The sequence below is a fragment of the Prunus avium genome, chromosome 1 (genome assembly GCF_965620075.1).
Source record: "Prunus avium chromosome 1, drPruAviu1.hap1.1, whole genome shotgun sequence".
Classification (NCBI taxonomy): domain Eukaryota; kingdom Viridiplantae; phylum Streptophyta; class Magnoliopsida; order Rosales; family Rosaceae; genus Prunus; species Prunus avium.
Window position 1 is genome coordinate 54,246,724 of NC_142284.1, and position 19,561 is coordinate 54,266,284.

At 35.0% G+C, this 19,561-nt stretch overlaps 1 protein-coding gene and 1 long non-coding RNA gene across 3 annotated transcripts; one reads left to right on the forward strand and one right to left on the reverse strand.

Annotated features, from left to right (window-relative positions):
* The first annotated feature begins 10,223 nt into the window (after nt 1-10,223).
* LOC148298031 (protein TPR3-like) lies at nt 10,224-12,254 on the forward strand. The gene is made up of 6 exons (XM_088247635.1): nt 10,224-10,638; nt 10,720-10,901; nt 10,994-11,107; nt 11,200-11,362; nt 11,545-11,674; nt 11,824-12,254. The coding sequence occupies exons 2-4, from the start codon at nt 10,753-10,755 to the stop codon at nt 11,312-11,314; spliced, it is 378 nt and encodes a 125-aa protein (XP_088103761.1). The 5' UTR covers nt 10,224-10,638; nt 10,720-10,752; the 3' UTR covers nt 11,315-11,362; nt 11,545-11,674; nt 11,824-12,254.
* Nucleotides 12,255-13,544: 1,290 nt separating this feature from the next.
* LOC110766426 (uncharacterized) lies at nt 13,545-17,516 on the reverse strand. Of its 2 annotated transcripts, none has more exons than XR_015833053.1 (10): nt 17,433-17,516; nt 16,975-17,115; nt 16,522-16,893; nt 15,829-16,427; nt 15,672-15,737; nt 15,482-15,524; nt 14,757-14,824; nt 14,570-14,654; nt 14,217-14,270; nt 13,545-13,831 (listed from the first exon to the last, which is right to left on the reverse strand). It is a non-coding gene; the product is annotated as an uncharacterized LOC110766426 (long non-coding RNA). The 2 variants fall into 2 exon arrangements; XR_002528152.2 differs by having other exon boundaries at nt 15,672-15,750.
* Nucleotides 17,517-19,561: the final 2,045 nt, after the last annotated feature.

The window sequence follows — 19,561 nt, forward strand, 5'->3', positions numbered from 1 at the left end:
TTATGTGAATTTCACACACGTTAATAACTAAAACTATCAATGTTGACACGTGGAAGCACGACTGCCTTTGTCCTTTGGGTTGGACTTTCTTGCTTGTTTTGCTTTTTTTTTTTTCTCATATGATATAAATTTGTACCCTATATATATACATGTAGGGTGGAGAGGGAATCAGGATTGTTCTTTAACCTGAACTACTTTGAGGACTGCTTCATCCGCGGAGCATTTCAGAAAGCAGAGGAGTATGTGAGCGGTTTCACAACCGTGCACGACAACTACTGCTCAACTCGTATCATCCACGAGATCCGGTGGCACAAGTTCTTGGAGGCCATGGATAAGTAATCAACTAATGACTCTGATAATTAATCTTCATTACTAACAAAGTTTCTAACCTTACAAACATTGTCGTGTTCATGTTCTTATTATGTACTATGTTTATGCGCAGTAAGCGATATGATGATGCAAAGTCCATTCTCAAAGAATTCAAGGATTTCGAGCGGTATAATCCTAATATAATCGCGCAGATGACTGAGCTATTTGACCTTGAAAAATTCAGGTATAAAAATACTCAATTTCAATTATTAATACACACGTCCATACAAAAGTATTCTTTTACAAGACAATTTGATCATATAAATAGATACTTATGAATTTCAAATTTAAAAAATATATAAATTTCAGATAATTCCTTGCATATAGTCAGTCATTGGGAATCCATTTCAAATATACTAGTAAATTCGGCAGTTCTTTCAAATTTCTCTATTCAAATGGAGTTTGAGTTAGTGTTTGTTCGAATATGAGATCCAGAGTCCTAATGTGTTTCTAATGTGACAAAGTAAACATGTTGCAACATTGTATACACATTATTAAATTTTCGATTTTACGTACATATATGATGATTTTTTATGTGTAGGTCATTCGAAGGGCTGCCCGGAGACCCAGAACTAGAGAGAAGGGCAGCATGGGAACATATTAAGAAATACTTGAAGGCCAATCCGCGGCTAGCTGGGAAGCTTCGGTACCAGGTGGGGTCCCCCAATTTTCGTGGTTTTCTACCAGTGGTTCCACCAACTCAATAAGCTCGGTCATCAGCATCAGCTGGATCAGGGCCGCAGGGAAATGGGAATCTTCCCTGCTGCTGTCCAAGGAACAGGAGGGTTTAGGGTTCATGTTTTTGTTGTTGTTTTGTTTTGTTTTCTGAACTTATGTGGTTTAATTAATAAGGTTTTTATTTGTGCCGGAATTTGAGATATTTTTGGAAGCTTCTTAGTTAATTTTCATTTCTATTTGCAAACCAAGTACAATTTCATTGATTGAAGAACTTTTTTTTTTGTTGGTCTGAACCATGAGGTGGTCCTGGATGGGCCCCAACTATGGGTGGCACCTTTAAGCCTTAACCACAATCCAGACTAATCCCCACTCACACCGGGTCGGCCCATAAGGGGTAAAGTGTTGGCCAAAGTGGTGACTCCGTACGAGAGCAGGGATCGAACCCCTGACATCTCTTAAGGAATGAGAGTGCCGAACCACTCACACCAACCACCTTGGTTTGATTGAAGAACTTTTGCTCAGTGATAAAAACTATTCTTCCTACAAAAGAACGAATAGCATTCGTGAAAAAAAGTTTTTTTGTTTTTGTTGGAAGTAGAGGAAACATAAATACCCAATTACATTTTTTTTATTTTAAATGGAGCCATTCAATTTTAATTTCAAAAATTTCAATACTTTTAGGGCTCGTTTGGTACACAGGATTGTCTTGGCATGGACTATGCTTAGGGACTGTCTTGGCTTGGCTTGGCTTGGTCTAAGTTGGATAATACTTATCATGCGTTTGGTGTACGCTTGGATTAAGACTAGTTTTTTTTTTCTTTTTCAAAACTATCTATGTATATGTATATATGTATAAATACATGTATTATGTATGTGTACATATGTATTTTATAATATATGTGACATGTATGTGTATATACATGTATATATGTATATTATAAATAATATAAACATGTGTATGTGTGTATATATATATATATATATATATATATATATATATGTATATATATATTATAAAATACATATATATATATATATATATATATATTATATTATAAAATACATATATATATATATATATATATGTATTATACCCATGTATATATGTATATTATATATATATATAATATACATACATTATACATATATAATATATGTATATAGGTGTATATATGTATATTATAATATATACATGGGTATAATACATATATATATATATATATATATGTATTTTATAATATATATATATATATATATATATGTATATACATGTATATATGTATATTACAATATATATAATACATATATAATGTATATGTGTATATATGTGTGTATATGTATACTATAATACATACATGGGTATAATATATATACACATATATGTATATGTATTATAATATATAGTATATAATATATATTACATATATACATGTATGCTATTATTATAATATTAATATGTATATGTGTATATGGGTATATTATAATAATAATATACATGTATATATGCATATGTATATGTGTATGTGTATATATACATATATACATATATGATATATTTATGTGTATATACATGTATATATGTACATTATAGTATATGTGTAAGTAAGTTTAATAATAATAATATATGTTATTAATTTCACAATATAATATATGCATTTTATACATTGGTGAGCATTGGGACTAGCTAATCCTCCCTTTCCACATGGGATTAGTAGTCCTCTCCTAAGGAGGTGTTTTTGGTGGGCCCGGTATTAGCAATCCCATCTAAGACTAGGATTAGATAAAACAAACATGGTACTAAATTTAGTCCAAGCCAGTCCAAGCCAATCATGTGTACCAAACGAGCCCTTAGGGGGTGTATTGAATTGAGATTTTAAAAGACTATTTATGGATAAATAAGTCCAGTGGATTTTAAAAGACTATTTAGGAATGTAATGACTTATAAGATTTTTTTTAAAGATTTTTATAATCAAGATTGTTTACGTTTTATCTCAAAATAATCTTTTAAAATCTTAATTGAATACACCCCCCTTATAGTCTCATAATTTAGTTAAATTTGTGATTAAGTTCAAAGTTATTTTCATCAAATTGGTTTGATGTAAAATTACATGCACGTACGTACTAGTTATACTAAAGAATAAAAGTGTAAATTTACAATTATTTTCACTACGTCATTCAAAAGGAAAATATTTTCTCTCCATATCTCTGACTAGTAGGAAATGAAACTTTTGAATTAATGCTCACTAAAATCCTGTATTTCACACTTTTTTTTTAAACAGAGAATTATACTGTTGAATATACATATCTAAATATGTAACTTTTATTTCACACAATTTTTATAGGACCTTCACATAGTTGATCCCACGTTAATATACTGCAAGCGCGCGCCAATAATTTGGGTTCAAATTTATCGCATAGTTTTTTCTTCTCCATACGAATTAAAGAAACTCCTTATAATTTATCTTCAAACTCAAACTATTTTTTTTTGGTCGAAGTTGCAATTCATTGCAAACCCTAAAAAGGGATAGAGAACAGTACAAACAAAACCGAGCAAAAGCACTAGTCAGAAAGCCAACAGACAACAAACAAGAACAAATCTAGCTAAAACCAGTACAGTTTAGCATGAAGATCATGTTCCCGAGCCAAAACCTAAAACGTCAATAGCCAACAAAGAGGCATTTAGCCCACATAAAGGCATATAGCCCACAAGGAGGCATAACGCCCACATCTAGCATAAAGCCCACTTAAAACATAAAATACATAAAATAAAGCACAAAAAACCTAGCCGCCGCTGCAACCAAAGAAAAACTCCAAGCCGCACCACCAGCAAAGAGAAATTCCATGACTGTAGATGGACAAACCACCAATCACCACCATGAGGAACCAAATACCCGTAGGTCAGCAAACCAAGCCAAACATCCCTCAAACTATATCTAGGTGGTTTTCTACCAGTAGCCCCACCAAAGCAAGCAGCTCAGCCAGCTGAGTTTTTACTCATAAAACCATTATTATATAGTCTACCATTGACTCTAATCCGAAAAAGAAAACTAAACAATAGATTTATGGAGAGGAATATCAAGGCAAAAAATTCTTTTTGGTAGTTGGAAGTCGAAAGAAAATAGAACAAATTATATTTGTGATTGTTAATTTGGATACGGTTCTACTTTAGTATCTAAAATTTCAATATTTGAAACAACTATTTTGCTGAAATTAAGTTTGTAATTGAGTCGCAGATATGAGCTTAGCCAAATTGGATAGAGCAGATGTGCTTCCCACTATGCACCCAAGTTTGAATCCTCCTATCCATATAATTTAGATCAGATTAAAGTAGAATATCGCTTGTATCAAAAAATTTATAATTGAGTCCAAAGTTATTTGCTATGTACGAGTCACGTGTGGAATGATTTTCTTTTTCTTTTTCGAGAGAAGTCATGTGTGGAATGATAAAACTGTAGTTTGACAATGATTTTAGCTATGTTTCACCAAAACGAAAATCTATCTTCTTCGAATTAGTGCTCTCACATATGATATATCACATATGATATATCATATTGATTTGCCACTAGTACTACACCTTTTTAAAGAAAAAAGAACCGAGCTCCAACCACCAATCGACAGCCACAGACTCCTCATCACCTACATTGCCGACATCGGCCCACACCAGTGACGTCCGGGTGGTCGGGCTAAGGTTGTCAAGATTTTTGCTTTTTGATGAAAGATTACACAAGTGGATACGACTTTAGTAAGAGATGGCAAAACTTGAATTTCGGACAAATTTTTTAAGTAAGTGGTTTCAAGAGATAAGGAGTGTCAATAAAATCCCCCAATCCATAATCTTATCCATTCTCTAACACAATAGACTAAAAAAGAAAGTCTATTTTCCAAAAGGAAAGTTTCCTCTCCTCCTTTTATATAAGTCAAATGCAACCAAGATAAAGTTGGGTTCGTCCCCTTTTTTTCTTGGGTAGTGATTTTCTCAAGATAGAAGGAAATGTAAGTGAACAAAAGAAGAGTGAGAACATATAATTTTTAAAAATGGAATGTAAGTGGATAAAAATGGAATGGGAAAATTAGTGTCCTTTTCCTTTCCATACAACTATTTACATAAATGGCAATGAGTTTGGTGGTATGGAAAAATTAATTACTCATTAAACAATTTGGGAAATTTTTACATGTTCCCTAAATTTGTTTAGTGGCACAACTTGCAATTTGCAACTAATTTGAACCTAATTTGGTGACATGGTTTTACCTTTATGGTAAGTAAATCTAACTTAAGAGCATTTTCAACTGTTAAATCCAACGACTCTGGCATGCCAAAGCACCCTAGAAACTTGGTTAAGTTTATTCCAATACATTGAAATTCATTTGTTGTTGAAAGAAATTGTTTTAGTAGGGTCTATAAGCTACCATTATAGTATCATCTAATTAAAAATAATAATTGAATTTGACAAAAGGAAATTGAAGAAAGATATTTATATATTGGTAAATTTGGATAGGTTTTAGATTTAGAAATTTGTTAAAATAAATTGAAGGTAACAAAAAAATTATTATAAAAAGAAAAAGAAAAATGACTGATCCGGCCATTGACAAAGAATTTCTATATATTTTTGTTTATAAGTATAAATCTAGGTTAGCCCAGCCCATCCTATCTCGTAAGGAATCTGGTTATTGGCTCAATTGGTTGACTTCATACTTAAATTGGTTTGCCGACTTCAACTGACTTGTCATTTGTTTCCTTGAATAGTTCTATGACGTATTAGTAATCTCGAAAAGGATTAATTATTGATATTCGTAGATTCTGAATCTTTGAAATGAATTTTGTTATTAGAATCTTGAAATATTGTAATGAACTAGTATTAGAAACTAATCGACTTATTGTTGTACTACGTCCCTTCATGCGCTTCTCGATCGTGAACTTCACGCGAGACCTAACAATAATATTCAAATTTATATATTCGAGTCATTAAATATGTAATGTTACATATTTTTGAAAATATCAATTGCAAGAATTTTTGATGTAGGACGAAATATGGTCACTTATGACACTAGGAAAAGAAGGAAGGCGTATCGTTGGGATTTTCTAATTGATTGAAGAAGAATTGGAGTGAAGAAGAATTGGAGCGAAGAAGTGAAAAGGGACATAGCAGGAATTTGCAGATTTGGCGTCCGAGCTCCGATTAGGACGCAAAATACCATTTCGGAAAGGGAACGACGCCACGAGTCAAACTCACAGCTTTGCTGTGATGTATAATGGATTTTGGCATTCTGAGGTCGTTTGGCCTTCCAAAACCGCATTCAAAGTTTCGTAGTTAATTTTCGGAATAAATTCAGTTTTTCAGTTTTTCAGTTTTAATGTAATAACTCCCCTAGCAGTTACAAGGGTTGAGAGTTGTGTATTTAGGCAGGTTTGTCTAACGTTTTTGTACACTTCAGATTTTAATACAATTAATCAAAGAGAGTTTCTCTTAATTTTCTGGTGGAATCCAGTTCCCTTGTTACTCAAGGTTTTCGTTTGAAACCTTTTTTGCTTGTGCTGTGTCAATTTTCTTAAGATATTTTAAATTAATTTATTCAGTATAGTTCAACTAATTTATAATATATAAATTTATCAAGCAAAGGCTCCAATTGTTGGGCCATCTTTTACCCTATGTTCTACATATTTGACTATTATATTATAATATCGTACCAATGGTTATATTGGGAGAGTGCATGATAAAAAAAATGAGAACGCATGTGTTGCATCATTTTCCCTTTTCTAGAGCGCGTTTTAGCAAACGCCCCTGCTGGGCCTGGTGGTGGACAGCCCACAGATTATGTCTGAAAAGGAAAATGACCAAGTAATCCCTTACGTGCATAACCCAAACAATATGCTGGTCATGATACCCCCCATTTAGCCCCTCTATAAATTGAGCCTTCTTCTCCCACCAACCCATTTCGTGCAGTGAGTGAGAGAGTCCTAGCTTTAGCTCAAGAGGGAAGAGAAGCATATATCATTTTCAGAGAATTTGAGAAGTGAGAGCCAATTCTCTACTCTCTTTTTTCTTCTTCTTGTTTTAATTAAGAACTCTGCTCTCTTTCATGGAGAAAGATGAGCCCTCTTTCTTATTTCCTTCCCATTTATTACAACATCCGCCTAAATCTACTACATTTTCACCATATTTATTCATACTATTCCCTTAAAAAGATAGATTTTTTGCTTTTTTTTAGGATTTACCAAATCCGATTCGTCTGAATTAATTTCAAAATGTGGTTGGTGAGAGTAGAGTTCTTATCGTGAGTGTCGTATAGAATGCTTTGGCACTAGAGCATTAGCTCCCACAAACCCTACTTGCTTTGATTTTAATTCTAGCTTGCATGAAGATTTTATGTTATTTAGTGTGGATGAGACTATTTCACTTTTTTTTTTGTGGATGATATGATTTTAAATTTTTTTCGGTTGTGGATGATGTGATTTTACAATTTTTTTGTTGTGAACGATATCATTTTACATTTTTTGGCTCATTTATATAATGCTATTTTCTGATCTTTGACTCATTTTTATGTTTAGGGACCAAAGCAAAGGCTACTGAAGATATGGCTGCTAATTCACATAGAGCTGCGATTCACTCCGTCCTCCAATACCTTGACCGCCATAACCTTGGAGAAGCAGCTCGCACGTTAGTTTTCCTTTCCCATGTTTATTTTTCCTTAAGTGTAATGTCATAGACATCAGTCATCTATGTGTGAGAGACGGTTGTTAGCCGTTAACATACATGAGCTCTGTTATATATAGATCTTCACACACATTAGCAACCGTCAACGCATGCATAGATGATTGGCAGGGTTGGTCTTTCCTATTTTTTTAATCTACATTCATGATCTCAATATTTGGCTAATAATTTATTAATTGCATGAATTATTTTATATACATGTAGCCTGGAGCGGGAGTCTGGATTGTTCTTCTGCCTCCCTTATTTTGAAGAATGCTTCATTCATGGAGCATTTGATGAGGCAGAGGAATACTTCAACGGCTTCACCACAGTGCATGAAAACATGTACTCGACCAACGTCGTTTTTGTGCTTCGTTGGCACAAGTTTTTGGAAGCAGTGGACGAGTAATTGACTTACCAATTCACCTTTTATTTTTAATTAATTAATTAATATTTATATAAATGTTAATTTTATTTACATACTTTTGCTGCGCATGCAGGAACAACCGTGATGTGGCTCACGCCATCCTCCATGAAGAACTCACAACTTTCCTCCCCTACAATCCAAACCTGATTGAGCGGGGGACCGAGATCATGAACCTGGAGAACTTCAGGTATAACAGCGGTCGCTGCTATTTGTACCATCTCAACTGATTATCTAATATATATGGCTCTGGGATTGGATGTGTAGGACCTACGAAGGGCTTCAGGAATATGGAGAACCCGTCATGGCAAGAACCTCGGAAATGATGGATGTAAGGAGATGTTTGGAGGCCAATCCACTGTTGACTGGAAAAATTCGATATCGAATTCCCAACGCCAATGGTGGCCACGGCCTTGCCGATCTAGTACTCCCTCCTCCGCCACTTCCATCAGTTATGCCAGTTCTGCCTCCGCCACTTCCAGCAGCTCCGGCAGCTTCTCCAGCAGGGCCGGAGCCTCTGCCCCTTATAGTGTTACGTTGTGGACGGGGCCATTTCATGCTTGTTCCACGAGGGTTCATATAATTAGGAGGCTAAATGTTTAGTTTGGTCGGTCGTTTGATTTTTATTTTGGACACAGGCCTAGGACCATAAATTTTTCTCTTAATTAGTACATTAGTTTGTAATTTGCCAGACTATTTGTGACTTTAGAATTCAATGAATTATGGTAGTTTAATTTTGTATATAGTTTTCAATGAAAAGCCAGATAAATAGCGGATGGCAATTGCCAAATGAAAGCATGAGTATGTGTTGTGCTTGTACATGCATGGTTGAGTTGTTCCACAATGAATACGTTGCCATCAAATCATGAACCTGCCATACATAACTTCTAAATTAGTAAAGTACAAAAATTTCATCTAAATACAAGTAGTAAGGTTACGTAGTATAACTTGTCCGCGTGTTGTAATATAAGTGGATATTTATTGGTACTATTCTACAAAAAGGGAGGAAATATCAACCATGTCGTTCACCCACATTATAACACGTATAAAAGCTATATTATATGACCGTATGACCGTACTATTATATAATTTATCATAATTTCGTTAGTGAAAGGTTATTTGCACTCCCTGTTAAAAAAGAAAAAAAAAACTAAATTTCTTTTTTATTACATGGAGGGCCTAAGCCCAAGAAACTTAACAACCTTCATAACGATCAACACGGTTTTGTCTGGCCCAAACTGTAATTTTGAAGAGAAACACTATTTGCATCCTAATTAGAAAGGTAACGTTGGAGTCATTCTATGGTGAGGGTCATATAAATGGTCTTTAGGTGAGGTCAAATCTTAACCTTTGAATTAGGCTAACTAATTTGATTCATCAATTAAGAGATAGAGCCTCACTTAATGGACGTATATAAGGCTCTCACTATAAAATTCTTGAGTAGAGTTGAAATATTATGTGGAGGACCGAAGCCCAAGAAAACAGAGCAACTATCTTCTTGGGCCCAGTCTAGCCAAAATCAAAACTTTCTAGAGAAGAGAGGTAACACTAGCCTAAATAATAAATTTTAAAAAAAAGAAGGTAATTTGCACATTGAAAGCAAAATTTGCTTGTAGTCATGAAAGAAATAACCCAAGAAAAAAAAGGAATTCCACCATAATGTATTTTTATTTTTATTATTATTTCTTGTAAACAAATGAAAAGTACAAAAGGAATTTAAAGTGGCATATTCTGCCGTGTAATACATAAACAAAAAAGTCTACAGGAAAATTAAAAAAAAATTACAGAAAAAACACATAAGAATGATAATGCACTCCGGCATGACAAACGCGTGTAAATTGCCTACGGCTACCTTTCTAATCGCACCAAAGTCCGGACCCACCATTTTCGGACATTAGCTTGGAAAAAGCTGAGCCTCTATAATGTACTTATATAAGTCAACGTGCTTATCAACAAGTCATTGTCATGCTGTACCACTGCCAGTAATGAGACTATAAAAGTCAATGTCTTCTCGTACTTATCAGTCAATTAAAAATTATATCATTTCTTGTGTTCTTGAGCTTTGAGGTGAGCTTCTAAAAAAAACTCTGCTTTTTGTATTTTTAATTTTAATTTCTTAATTATTTTTGTTGGTAATCTTGGTTTCTTGTTTACCTTTTCCAAATTGATGGAAATGGCTTTGAATGTGTGACATCTGAATCACTCTTTCCTGTGTTTGGGTTTAATTTTGGATTTGATGCAATCTCAATATTTTGTTTGGTTTGTGAGAAAAAAGAGAGAGAGGAAAGAATTGTCATCTGTTTCTTGGGCTTTGAGTTTAATATATATTTGTTCTGTAATTACTGAATTAATATACTTGTACTTGAAGGTTTCAGAGACAACTCTTTCTTGGGATGTATAATCTCAAGAAAGATCTTGTTTTCTTAATCTTACAGTTTTCAGATGAGGGAGGTTATCAAGAAGCTGCCCACACCACATGTAAGTTTCTTTATCTCTGTTTATTAATAAAACATTCTTGTTTGTGAATCAATAACATTCATTTTGGGAATTGATGTATAGGCTTGAGAGAGTCAAAGTGGATTTTACTTTGACATGAACTATTTTGAGGACACTGTTCTTAGTGGGAAATGGGATGAGGCAGAGAGGTACCTCTCTGGTTTCACGAAATTTGATGACAATCGCTACTCAACGAAGATCTATTTCTGGATCAGAAAGCAAAATTTCCTTGAGGCCATTGACAAGTGAGAACATCAATTTTTTTGAAGCTCCATATTATCTATACATTTAAAAAACAAATACCATGTTCTGCATGTTTTTGGTTCATTCTTGACAGCAATTGTCACGCCAAGGCGTTAGATATCCTCATGAAGGATCTCAAAGTTTTTGCCGAAGGTAATGAGGAGCTGTTCAAAGAAATGCATCAACTTTTGACATTTGAGAATATAAGGTATGAGCTTCTTTGCTAGTTTTCTGATTTCATATTGTGACTGTAGCTCTCTCCAAATGGACTTAATCACGTGTATGGGTTCAATCCAACAGGGATCATAAGGCACTCTCTATGTGTGGAGATATAATGTCTATAAGGAAGACTATGATGAAAGAACTCAGGCAAATCATTGAGGCAAATCCAGTTTTCCGTGGCAAACTGAAATAAATATCCTAGCATCAAAAGTCATAGATTACATAATCTCATTAACCAAAGGTAATGCTTCCTCTCTACTTTTGGTCTTCCTTTCTATTTTGTGATTGCAAATGTTCATACATATGTGCGTGCGCGTTTGTGTGAGAGAGAGTACTTGTTATTCTCATATTTAGTAAAAGATTTAGTCACTTTCTGTTTTTTGTAATTGGGAGAGAGACTGACTTGTGTGTTTAACTTGACAGCTTGAATTGGCAGCATAAACAGTGTAAAGACCCTCGTCCAAATCCAGTCATTAAGACTCTTTTCGTTGATCGAGTTTGTGAACCACAGGAAAATGTTCCTTTGCCTCTACCAATTGAAAACAATTTGGAAGTAAGATATGTTCTGGTGACATAAATTTCTTTTTCCTTTAAGTATTTGTCCTCATTAACCAATGATCCTGCTCAGTGTCTACACTTACTGATTTTTGTCCAAATCCAGTTATTAAATCCCTTTTCATTGATCATGTTTGTGAATTGCAGGACTGTTTGTCTTTGTCTCTATCGACTGGGAACCTGGAGATGATACTTAGGGTTGAATCCCATACTCAAACTCATACAGATCCGACTATGGAGATCTAACAAAACATGTTACCATTGAAATTGAATGAAAATATGGAAAAATGGGTACAACTAGTCAGCCAATGGATCTCCCCTGTCCCCATCCATTTCATGTTTATGCATTCTTGAACTCATGTCCTGAAGATAACACATAAAACAACAAAAGTGGATACTCACGGAATGTAAACAAGTAACTCTGGATCACCCTCATTGCTCTCTAAGTGTTCCTGTTGCAGAAAGTAGGATAAGATGAGACTTCATATGCCCAGTAATTGAAACATAAATTAAAACCAAAATATATGGTAAACCTGAACTGAATCTCAACCAATGATTCAACAATTTTTTGGCCGAAGATGATGGTTTTTCCTCTTCTACAGCGGCTGCATTATCTTGCATCTCTCTGGGAGTTTTTGATTTCCTCTTTTTTGCCCATCTTATAGATCCAAAAGCTGCATTTCACCCAGATTACATTACTGAGAATTGACAAAAAAGAAAAAAATTCAAAAGAAGAGATGACTCAACAATTGGAGCCCCATAAACGCAGCATACTCATTTTGGGTCAGTTAACCAGACCAACTCAGTTTCTAACTAAACTAATCAATACAACAAAAGAAACATGAAACTGAATATTTAGGTAAGAGAATATTTGTTCATCATCAGCTTCCTAGCAACCAAACATAACATAAACCAAAACAGAAAATGGAAAATACTGATTTTCAATTGCAATTTCTCAGCTTCTAGTGTTTGAATTGTTGGGAAGAGCTAACCTTTACGTTGTTGATAAACGTGAGTGATCTTGATGTATTTGCAGGGATGCCAGACCTGCCAAGAAAAAAGAAATCTTCATAATATAAAACGCCATTCAAGTTTTCCAAAAATCGGCCGCCTAGGCGGGCTAGGCGGGTCCTTTTTATTTTATTTTATAAATCGTATAGCCGGGCGGCTATACTCCTCGAATAATATATTTAAAAGGTATAGCCGCACGGCTGCACCATCCCCTTTTTAAACAGGACCTGTTTAGGAGTCCTTTTTAAAAAAAAATACATAGTATAGCCGCGCGGCTATACTTCTTAAATAATATATTTAAAACGTATAGCCGTTCGGCTGTACTCTTTAAATAATATATTTAAAAAGTAAAGCCATGCGGCTATACTTCTTATATAATATATTTAAACAGTATGGAGTGCACTTAAGCTTTAGATGGACACACGTTTCTCACCTAAGCTTTAGGTTCACTCTGGTTTTGGAACATGCCGGAAACTTGAGAATTAAAACTTAAAATCTAAGCTCAATACCCTAACATATCAACTCTGTTAAGAATGGAGTGCACTTAAAATCTAAGCTCCATACCCTAAACTCTGTCAAGGATGGAGTGCAACTTTTATTTCTCTTTGCCACCACTCACCAAAAGCTACTTTTTTGTATGAATATATTGACCAGATTATTACACAGTTATGACGGGTCAAGATTGAGTCCAGATGATCTTGATCACATTTCAACCTTGTCACTTGAGCCAAAACTCACCTAGAGACAAAGAAGAAAAGGGTTGGGACGATTGATCGGGATCACTAGTTATAAGTTTGGACTCAAGTGGGATTGAATCTCTAAGAAAAATTAAAGATAACCAATACATGATCTGATCTACAACTAAATATAATAAATCGGAGGGTATCCATTATTAGTGGCAATCTACAAGCAAGAGGAACCCTATGAGGGTTCATGAAATGCATATTTACTTGAGTTAAACATTACAGTGAATTTGATGAAAATTAAATTGCTTAATGTCTCAAAGGAGAATACATCTTCAAGCATCTACCTTTGCCACTGCAGATGCATAACTTACACTGACGTCCCTCATAGTTTTGCACTGACTTGACTGCTCATATCGGAGAAAATTGATCTTTATGCTTGTTGAACAGTTCTTCAACATCTGAATGCATGGAAATATGATTGAAAGGGATGAAATAATGATCAAAACCAATATTCAAGATGCAGTTAACTGAAGGGCTGGAGTCAAACTTATGAGCAATGACAAAGAACCATTTTGCCGTCTAGGTAAACTAAGTTTAATTCTTCTAAAAATGACCCTCACATTTTTCCTATCAACCTGATTTGATGTCTCCAATATGTCAATATGAAATAGAAATAACAAGGATATCTTTAGGACCTTCGTCCTGATGAACTCAATAAATTGAAAAGTAAAAAGCACATAAATTCAGAATTACCAACGGATAATGAAAAATTGTTAATTAAATGTAGTGATAATCTGAATGTTTAATCAACTAAAGGCAAGAGAACATAGGAAATTGCCATACTGTAAGATTAGTGCTGACTGCTACCATTCCATACACTTTGCAACTGCATCAGGCCTGAAATTGTTACGCTCAATCATGAGAAAGAGAGAGGGGCAGGCAGATCTTCAAAACTTATATTTTATTTGACAAAATCAATGATTAACTACAAAGACATAATAAACCTTCACTCCATCATACCATCTTTAGGACTAAATTATTCAATTATAAAATTACTAAGCTATTCCAAATATGATTCATTCCGCCCACTCCCAAGCTCATTCACGTTTGTTTAAATTAACCCAAAGATTATTAAGCAAATCCTGTACTGAAACAACGTGTTCATATACTTGAAGAAGTGCTAGCAGTGCACTAACCCGAGAGAAGATGAAATCCATTCCCTAAGGGTTCGAACATTCAACATAGTTTCAGCTGTTGTAAAGGTCTTCAAAACTACCACAACTGCAAATATCAAAAGAATATGAATGAACGATAAGAAACCCCACATAGAGCTTTAGATTACAAAAGTCAATATTTAGTGATATAAATAAACTTAATGCTTACCGAGGGTAGTTTCTGGGTTTAACCCTGCAATATTTCTGGCAACATCAACAGGATCAACGTTTGCCAGACTGCACTCAGAGGAAAACAAATTATTAGAATACCCTTAGACCAGAATCATCGATCCTCTGATAAATATATATATATATATGTGCCACAAATATTTATCAGAAATGGAATACTGCCACTCTTTATGGGCCATGTTAGTGGATTTTTACAGAATGCATCTAATCCTTTAACCCAACTACCAAGACTACAACCAAATATTTACACAGAGAATGCATCTAACATAGTCCCCGAATATGGGCTATGTTTCTTCAACCACCACAACTACAAGCAAACACACAGAATACTGCTTTCAAAAATATAAAACAAAGAAAATTTGAAAGCATAAGCAAAAGCATGCCATGTCCTAAAATCCTATGTGCCGTATCAAATACAAAATGCTTCTCTACATGTCTTTAACAGATGAATATGCATCCCTCCTTCAAGAACTATGCCACTGAAATAAACTCATGAACACAGACAATCTCATTGTTTCAATCAGGTAGGTCCTAAAATGAAGGAGCTAAAAGAAAGCTAATCCGCAATGTTTGACAGCAGTAGTGGGAAATCACTTCAAAAGCCTCAAGACATGGATTCATACCATTAGCATCTTACCAGCTCTTAATTAATGGATATAGAGAACTGGAAAATAATCAATTAAAAATTGATACGTAAGTACTTACAAATGCAGTTGCCTTCCCCTTGCTGTTTCGATAGCCTCTAGATCTACAAAATGTAAACAAACCAGTGAACACTACCCAAAGTTTATTCCAAAGCAAGCTTAATAATTTTCACAAGGAAACTCACACTAAATAGTAAACAAGACTGCAAAATAGATTTATAAATTGACAAAATGGAAAGCATCATCTAAACCTGTTTGAAAAGGACCTAAGAAGCTGCCACCAATACCAACAGCAATGACATCCTTCAAGGCTTTTCCTGTGGCACCAAGCTACCAGAATTGCCAATTACTTCACAATTTAGGCAATATGGACCCAAAATGGATACTAAAAAAAATTGTAGTGATTACCCAAAATCCACTTCGAATACTCTCAGAAAACTTTTGGATCTTGTCCAGAACTTCCCCAACATCTGGGACCGCATTTTTGCCATCACTATGTATAACTGCATCCCTTGGAGCATGAAGAGCTACATGAAGCACTGATCCATTTTCTGTGCTTTTTATCTGAAGGCATCACCTAGAAAAAGAAAAACAGAATGCAAAAGAATCACATGATAATGGTTTCAGAAATAAGCTTGTCTCATCTTTACCATAAATCCTATAAAGCTATCAAATATAAGTTTTTGTGATTTCAGACAGTTCAAAGGTCAGAAATTTGGGCATCCGAATTTTAAATAGGAAACACCAACTAGCTATTGTTCTACTGGTAGTTCTCTCTCCACTTTGTTGGAAGAGGTTCCAAATTTTAATCACTTCCCCCAGATCCGAAAAATAATTTTTTTATTTTTAAATAGGAAACACTTCTGGCTAATTGCAGATAAAAAGTTTTTAAATTAGCATTTTAATTCCATATTTATCCACATAATACTCGACCAAAGCAAGATAAACTTGAAACGTATATGCTCTCCACCAAACATTCGGTTAATCTTTTCTTTGAGGGATGCAGCCTGCATTGTGGCAAAGACAACATTAATTAGAAAACACTATATTCACCCAATCTCTTCCCACCACAAGACACTAGTAACGAATGGGCAACCCCACCTCTGCCAATTTCCAAGGTTTCAGGCGTGGCACATTGCCGTGAGTAGTCCAACAGTATCCCGTCAAACTCACTATTAAGTGTTCTGTTTGTTTTAGGTGAACCTGCAGATGCTACTAAGGTTGAATCCCATACTCAAACTCATACAGATCCAACTATGGAGATCCAACAAAACATGTTACCATTGAAATTGAATGAAAATATGGAAAAATGGGTACAACTAATCAACCAATGGATCTCCCTGTCCCCATCCATTTCATGTTTACGCATTCTTTAACACATGTCCTGAAGATAACACATAAAACAATAAAAGTGGATACTCATGGAATGTAAACAAGTAACTCAGGATCACCCTCATTGCTCTCCAAGCGTTCCTGTTGCAGAAAGTAGGATCAGATGAGGCTTCATATGCCCAGTAATTGAAACATAAATTAAAACCAAAGTATATGGTAAACCTGAACTGAATCTCAACCAATGATTCAGCAATTTTTTGGCCGAAGGTGAGGGTTTTTCCTCTTCTACAACAGCTGTATTATCTTGCATCTCTCTGGGAGTTTTTGATTTCCTCTTTTTTGCCCATCTTATGGATCCAAAAGCTGCATTTCACCCAGATTACATTACTGAGAATTGACAAAAAAAGAAAAAAAATTCAAAAGAAGAGATGACTCAACAATTGGAGCCCCAGAACGCAGCATACTCATTTTGGGTCAGTTAACCAGACCAACTCAGTTTGTAACTAAACTAATCAATACAACAAAAGAAACATGAAACTGAATATTTAGGTAAGAGAATATTTGTTCATCATCAGCTTCCTAGCAACCAAACATAACATAAACCAAAACAGAAAATGGAAAATACTGATTTTCACAGATGCCTTTACGTTGTTGATAAACGTGAGCCGCTAAAACCCTACCTTGATGTATTTGCAGAGATACCAGACCCGCCAAGAAAAAAGAAATCTGAAGAAAAAAGGCGAGCCATTCGAGTTTTCCAATCGGCCGCCTAGGCGGGCTAGGCGGGTCCTTTTATTTTATAATAAATAGTATAGCCGTGTGGCTATAATCCTTAAATAATATATTCAAACGGTATAGCCGTGCGGCTAGACCCTTTTTATTTATTTATTTTTTTCATGCTTCATGCCTCAGTTTGTCTTTTCAAGGAAACTGCAACTTTTGAGTATGTGACTTTAAACCTAACCCATCATTTTTCTTACGTAGATTGATGCTCACTTGGGAAGTGTAAATGATTTGGCATCCTTTTCCCCTCACGACCAACTTTTGGTCATAACTTGTGCTGATGACAAGACCATCAAGGTTGGTTTCATTAGGGTCATAACTTGTGGGATGTGTTTTGTGGCCAAAGACTCTGTACTTTTGAAGGTCATGAAGCTCCTGTCTATTCTGTCTGTCCTCATACCAAAGAAAATGTCCATGTAAGGGCCACTTTGGGTATTGATGTTGCGGTTATGGTGATGTTTAAGTTTTGAATCATCTGATTTACTTTCCGTTTCCTGCATAATATTATCCAACACTTTTTTTCATACTTCATGCCTCAGTTTGTCTTTTCAACATCAGTGGATGGCAAGATCAAAATATGGTTATATGGCATGCACTGGCTCATAGTGCTCATATGGCCTGCACCGTAATTGCCATCTTTTATTTCCTGATTGATATCTTAGGATGAATACAGTAATGTTAGTTTTGATTGAGATCATGTAGGCTTTTTTCATGTGTAAAAACAAGGATTTGTTTTTTGTTTTTGATATTAAGAGAGATTACATGAGCCTCAACTAAACCAACATCTTCCATTGCAAAAATTCGATGAAGTGAACATTGAACACCTATCAAAGACTGTTTTGATATTTATTTTGTTCGAACTACACCAATATAAGAAATCCAGGCCTTAGGTAGAAAATATTAAAGTTCGAACTTACGCCCTCATGATCATCTTGGAAGGAGCTGATCTTGACATCTGATGTAATTGTATCAGAAATAAATGAACAAAATATAACTCAATCAGAATGTAATGTAACAACATCAGTGATCACTTCATCTAGAATGGTAGGTTTTAACAAAATTTCTCAAGATGCAACACAAAAGTTTCAAAAATAAGTACAGCTATATATATGTTTAACATCAGATATAGCAGATGAGCACAAGAACAAAAGATAATTATAAATGACACACAAATTAAGTGTTATGTTTGTTTTAGGTGAACCTGGAGATGCTACTTCGGAAGGTTGAATCCCATACTCAAACTCATACAGATCCGACTATCTATGGAGATCTAACAAAACATGTTACCATTGAAATTGAATGAAAATATGGAAAAATGGGTACACCTAGTCAACCAATGGATCTCCCCTGTCCCCATCCATTTCATGTTTATGCATTCTTGAACTCAAGTCCTGAAGATAACACATAAAACAACAAAAGTGAATACTCACGGAATGTAAACAAGTAGCTCAGGATCACCCTCATTGCTCTCCAAGTGTTCCTGTTGCAGAAAGTAGGATCAGATGAGACTTCATATGCCCAGTAATTGAAACATAAATTAAAACCAAAATATATGGTAAACCTGAACTGAATCTCAACCAATGATTCCGCAATTTTTTGGCCAAAGATGAGGGTTTTTCCTCTTCTACAGCAGCTGTATTATCTTGCATCTCTCTAGGGGGTGCCTAGGCGGGAAAAATATATGTTTGGTTTTTACACTAAAAAACTGTAATATTAAATACGTTCGAAAAATCGGCCTAGGGGGTGCCAAGGCGCTAGGCAGGAGGACACCGCCGCGTTTTCACCCTAATCATTAGGGGTAGGCGCTAGGGAGTTAGGCGGCGACGTTTGAGGTTGTCCAAGAGAGATTCTATCCTATTGCGGAGACGTAACAGCATGGCTCTGCATTCTTTAACAGCATGACCCTAAACCCTAAACCCTAAACCCCATTCTTCAGTTCGGAAAAGCTGTGAGTCAGAACTCTCCACGCTTCCATATATGTTGTCCATGCAAACAATTCCCAAGGGTTGTGAACGATGGGAGTTAG

Excerpts from the sequence above, each read along its gene's own strand:
- LOC148298031 (XM_088247635.1), top strand. The coding sequence starts at position 10,753 with ATGAACTATTTTGAGGACACTGTTCTTAGTGGGAAATGGGATGAGGCA. Across the intron at positions 10,902-10,993 it reads TTCCTTGAGGCCATTGACAA|CAATTGTCACGCCAAGGCGT; the intron begins GTGAGAACATCA and ends CATTCTTGACAG. Across the intron at positions 11,108-11,199 it reads TTGACATTTGAGAATATAAG|GGATCATAAGGCACTCTCTA; the intron begins GTATGAGCTTCT and ends TCAATCCAACAG.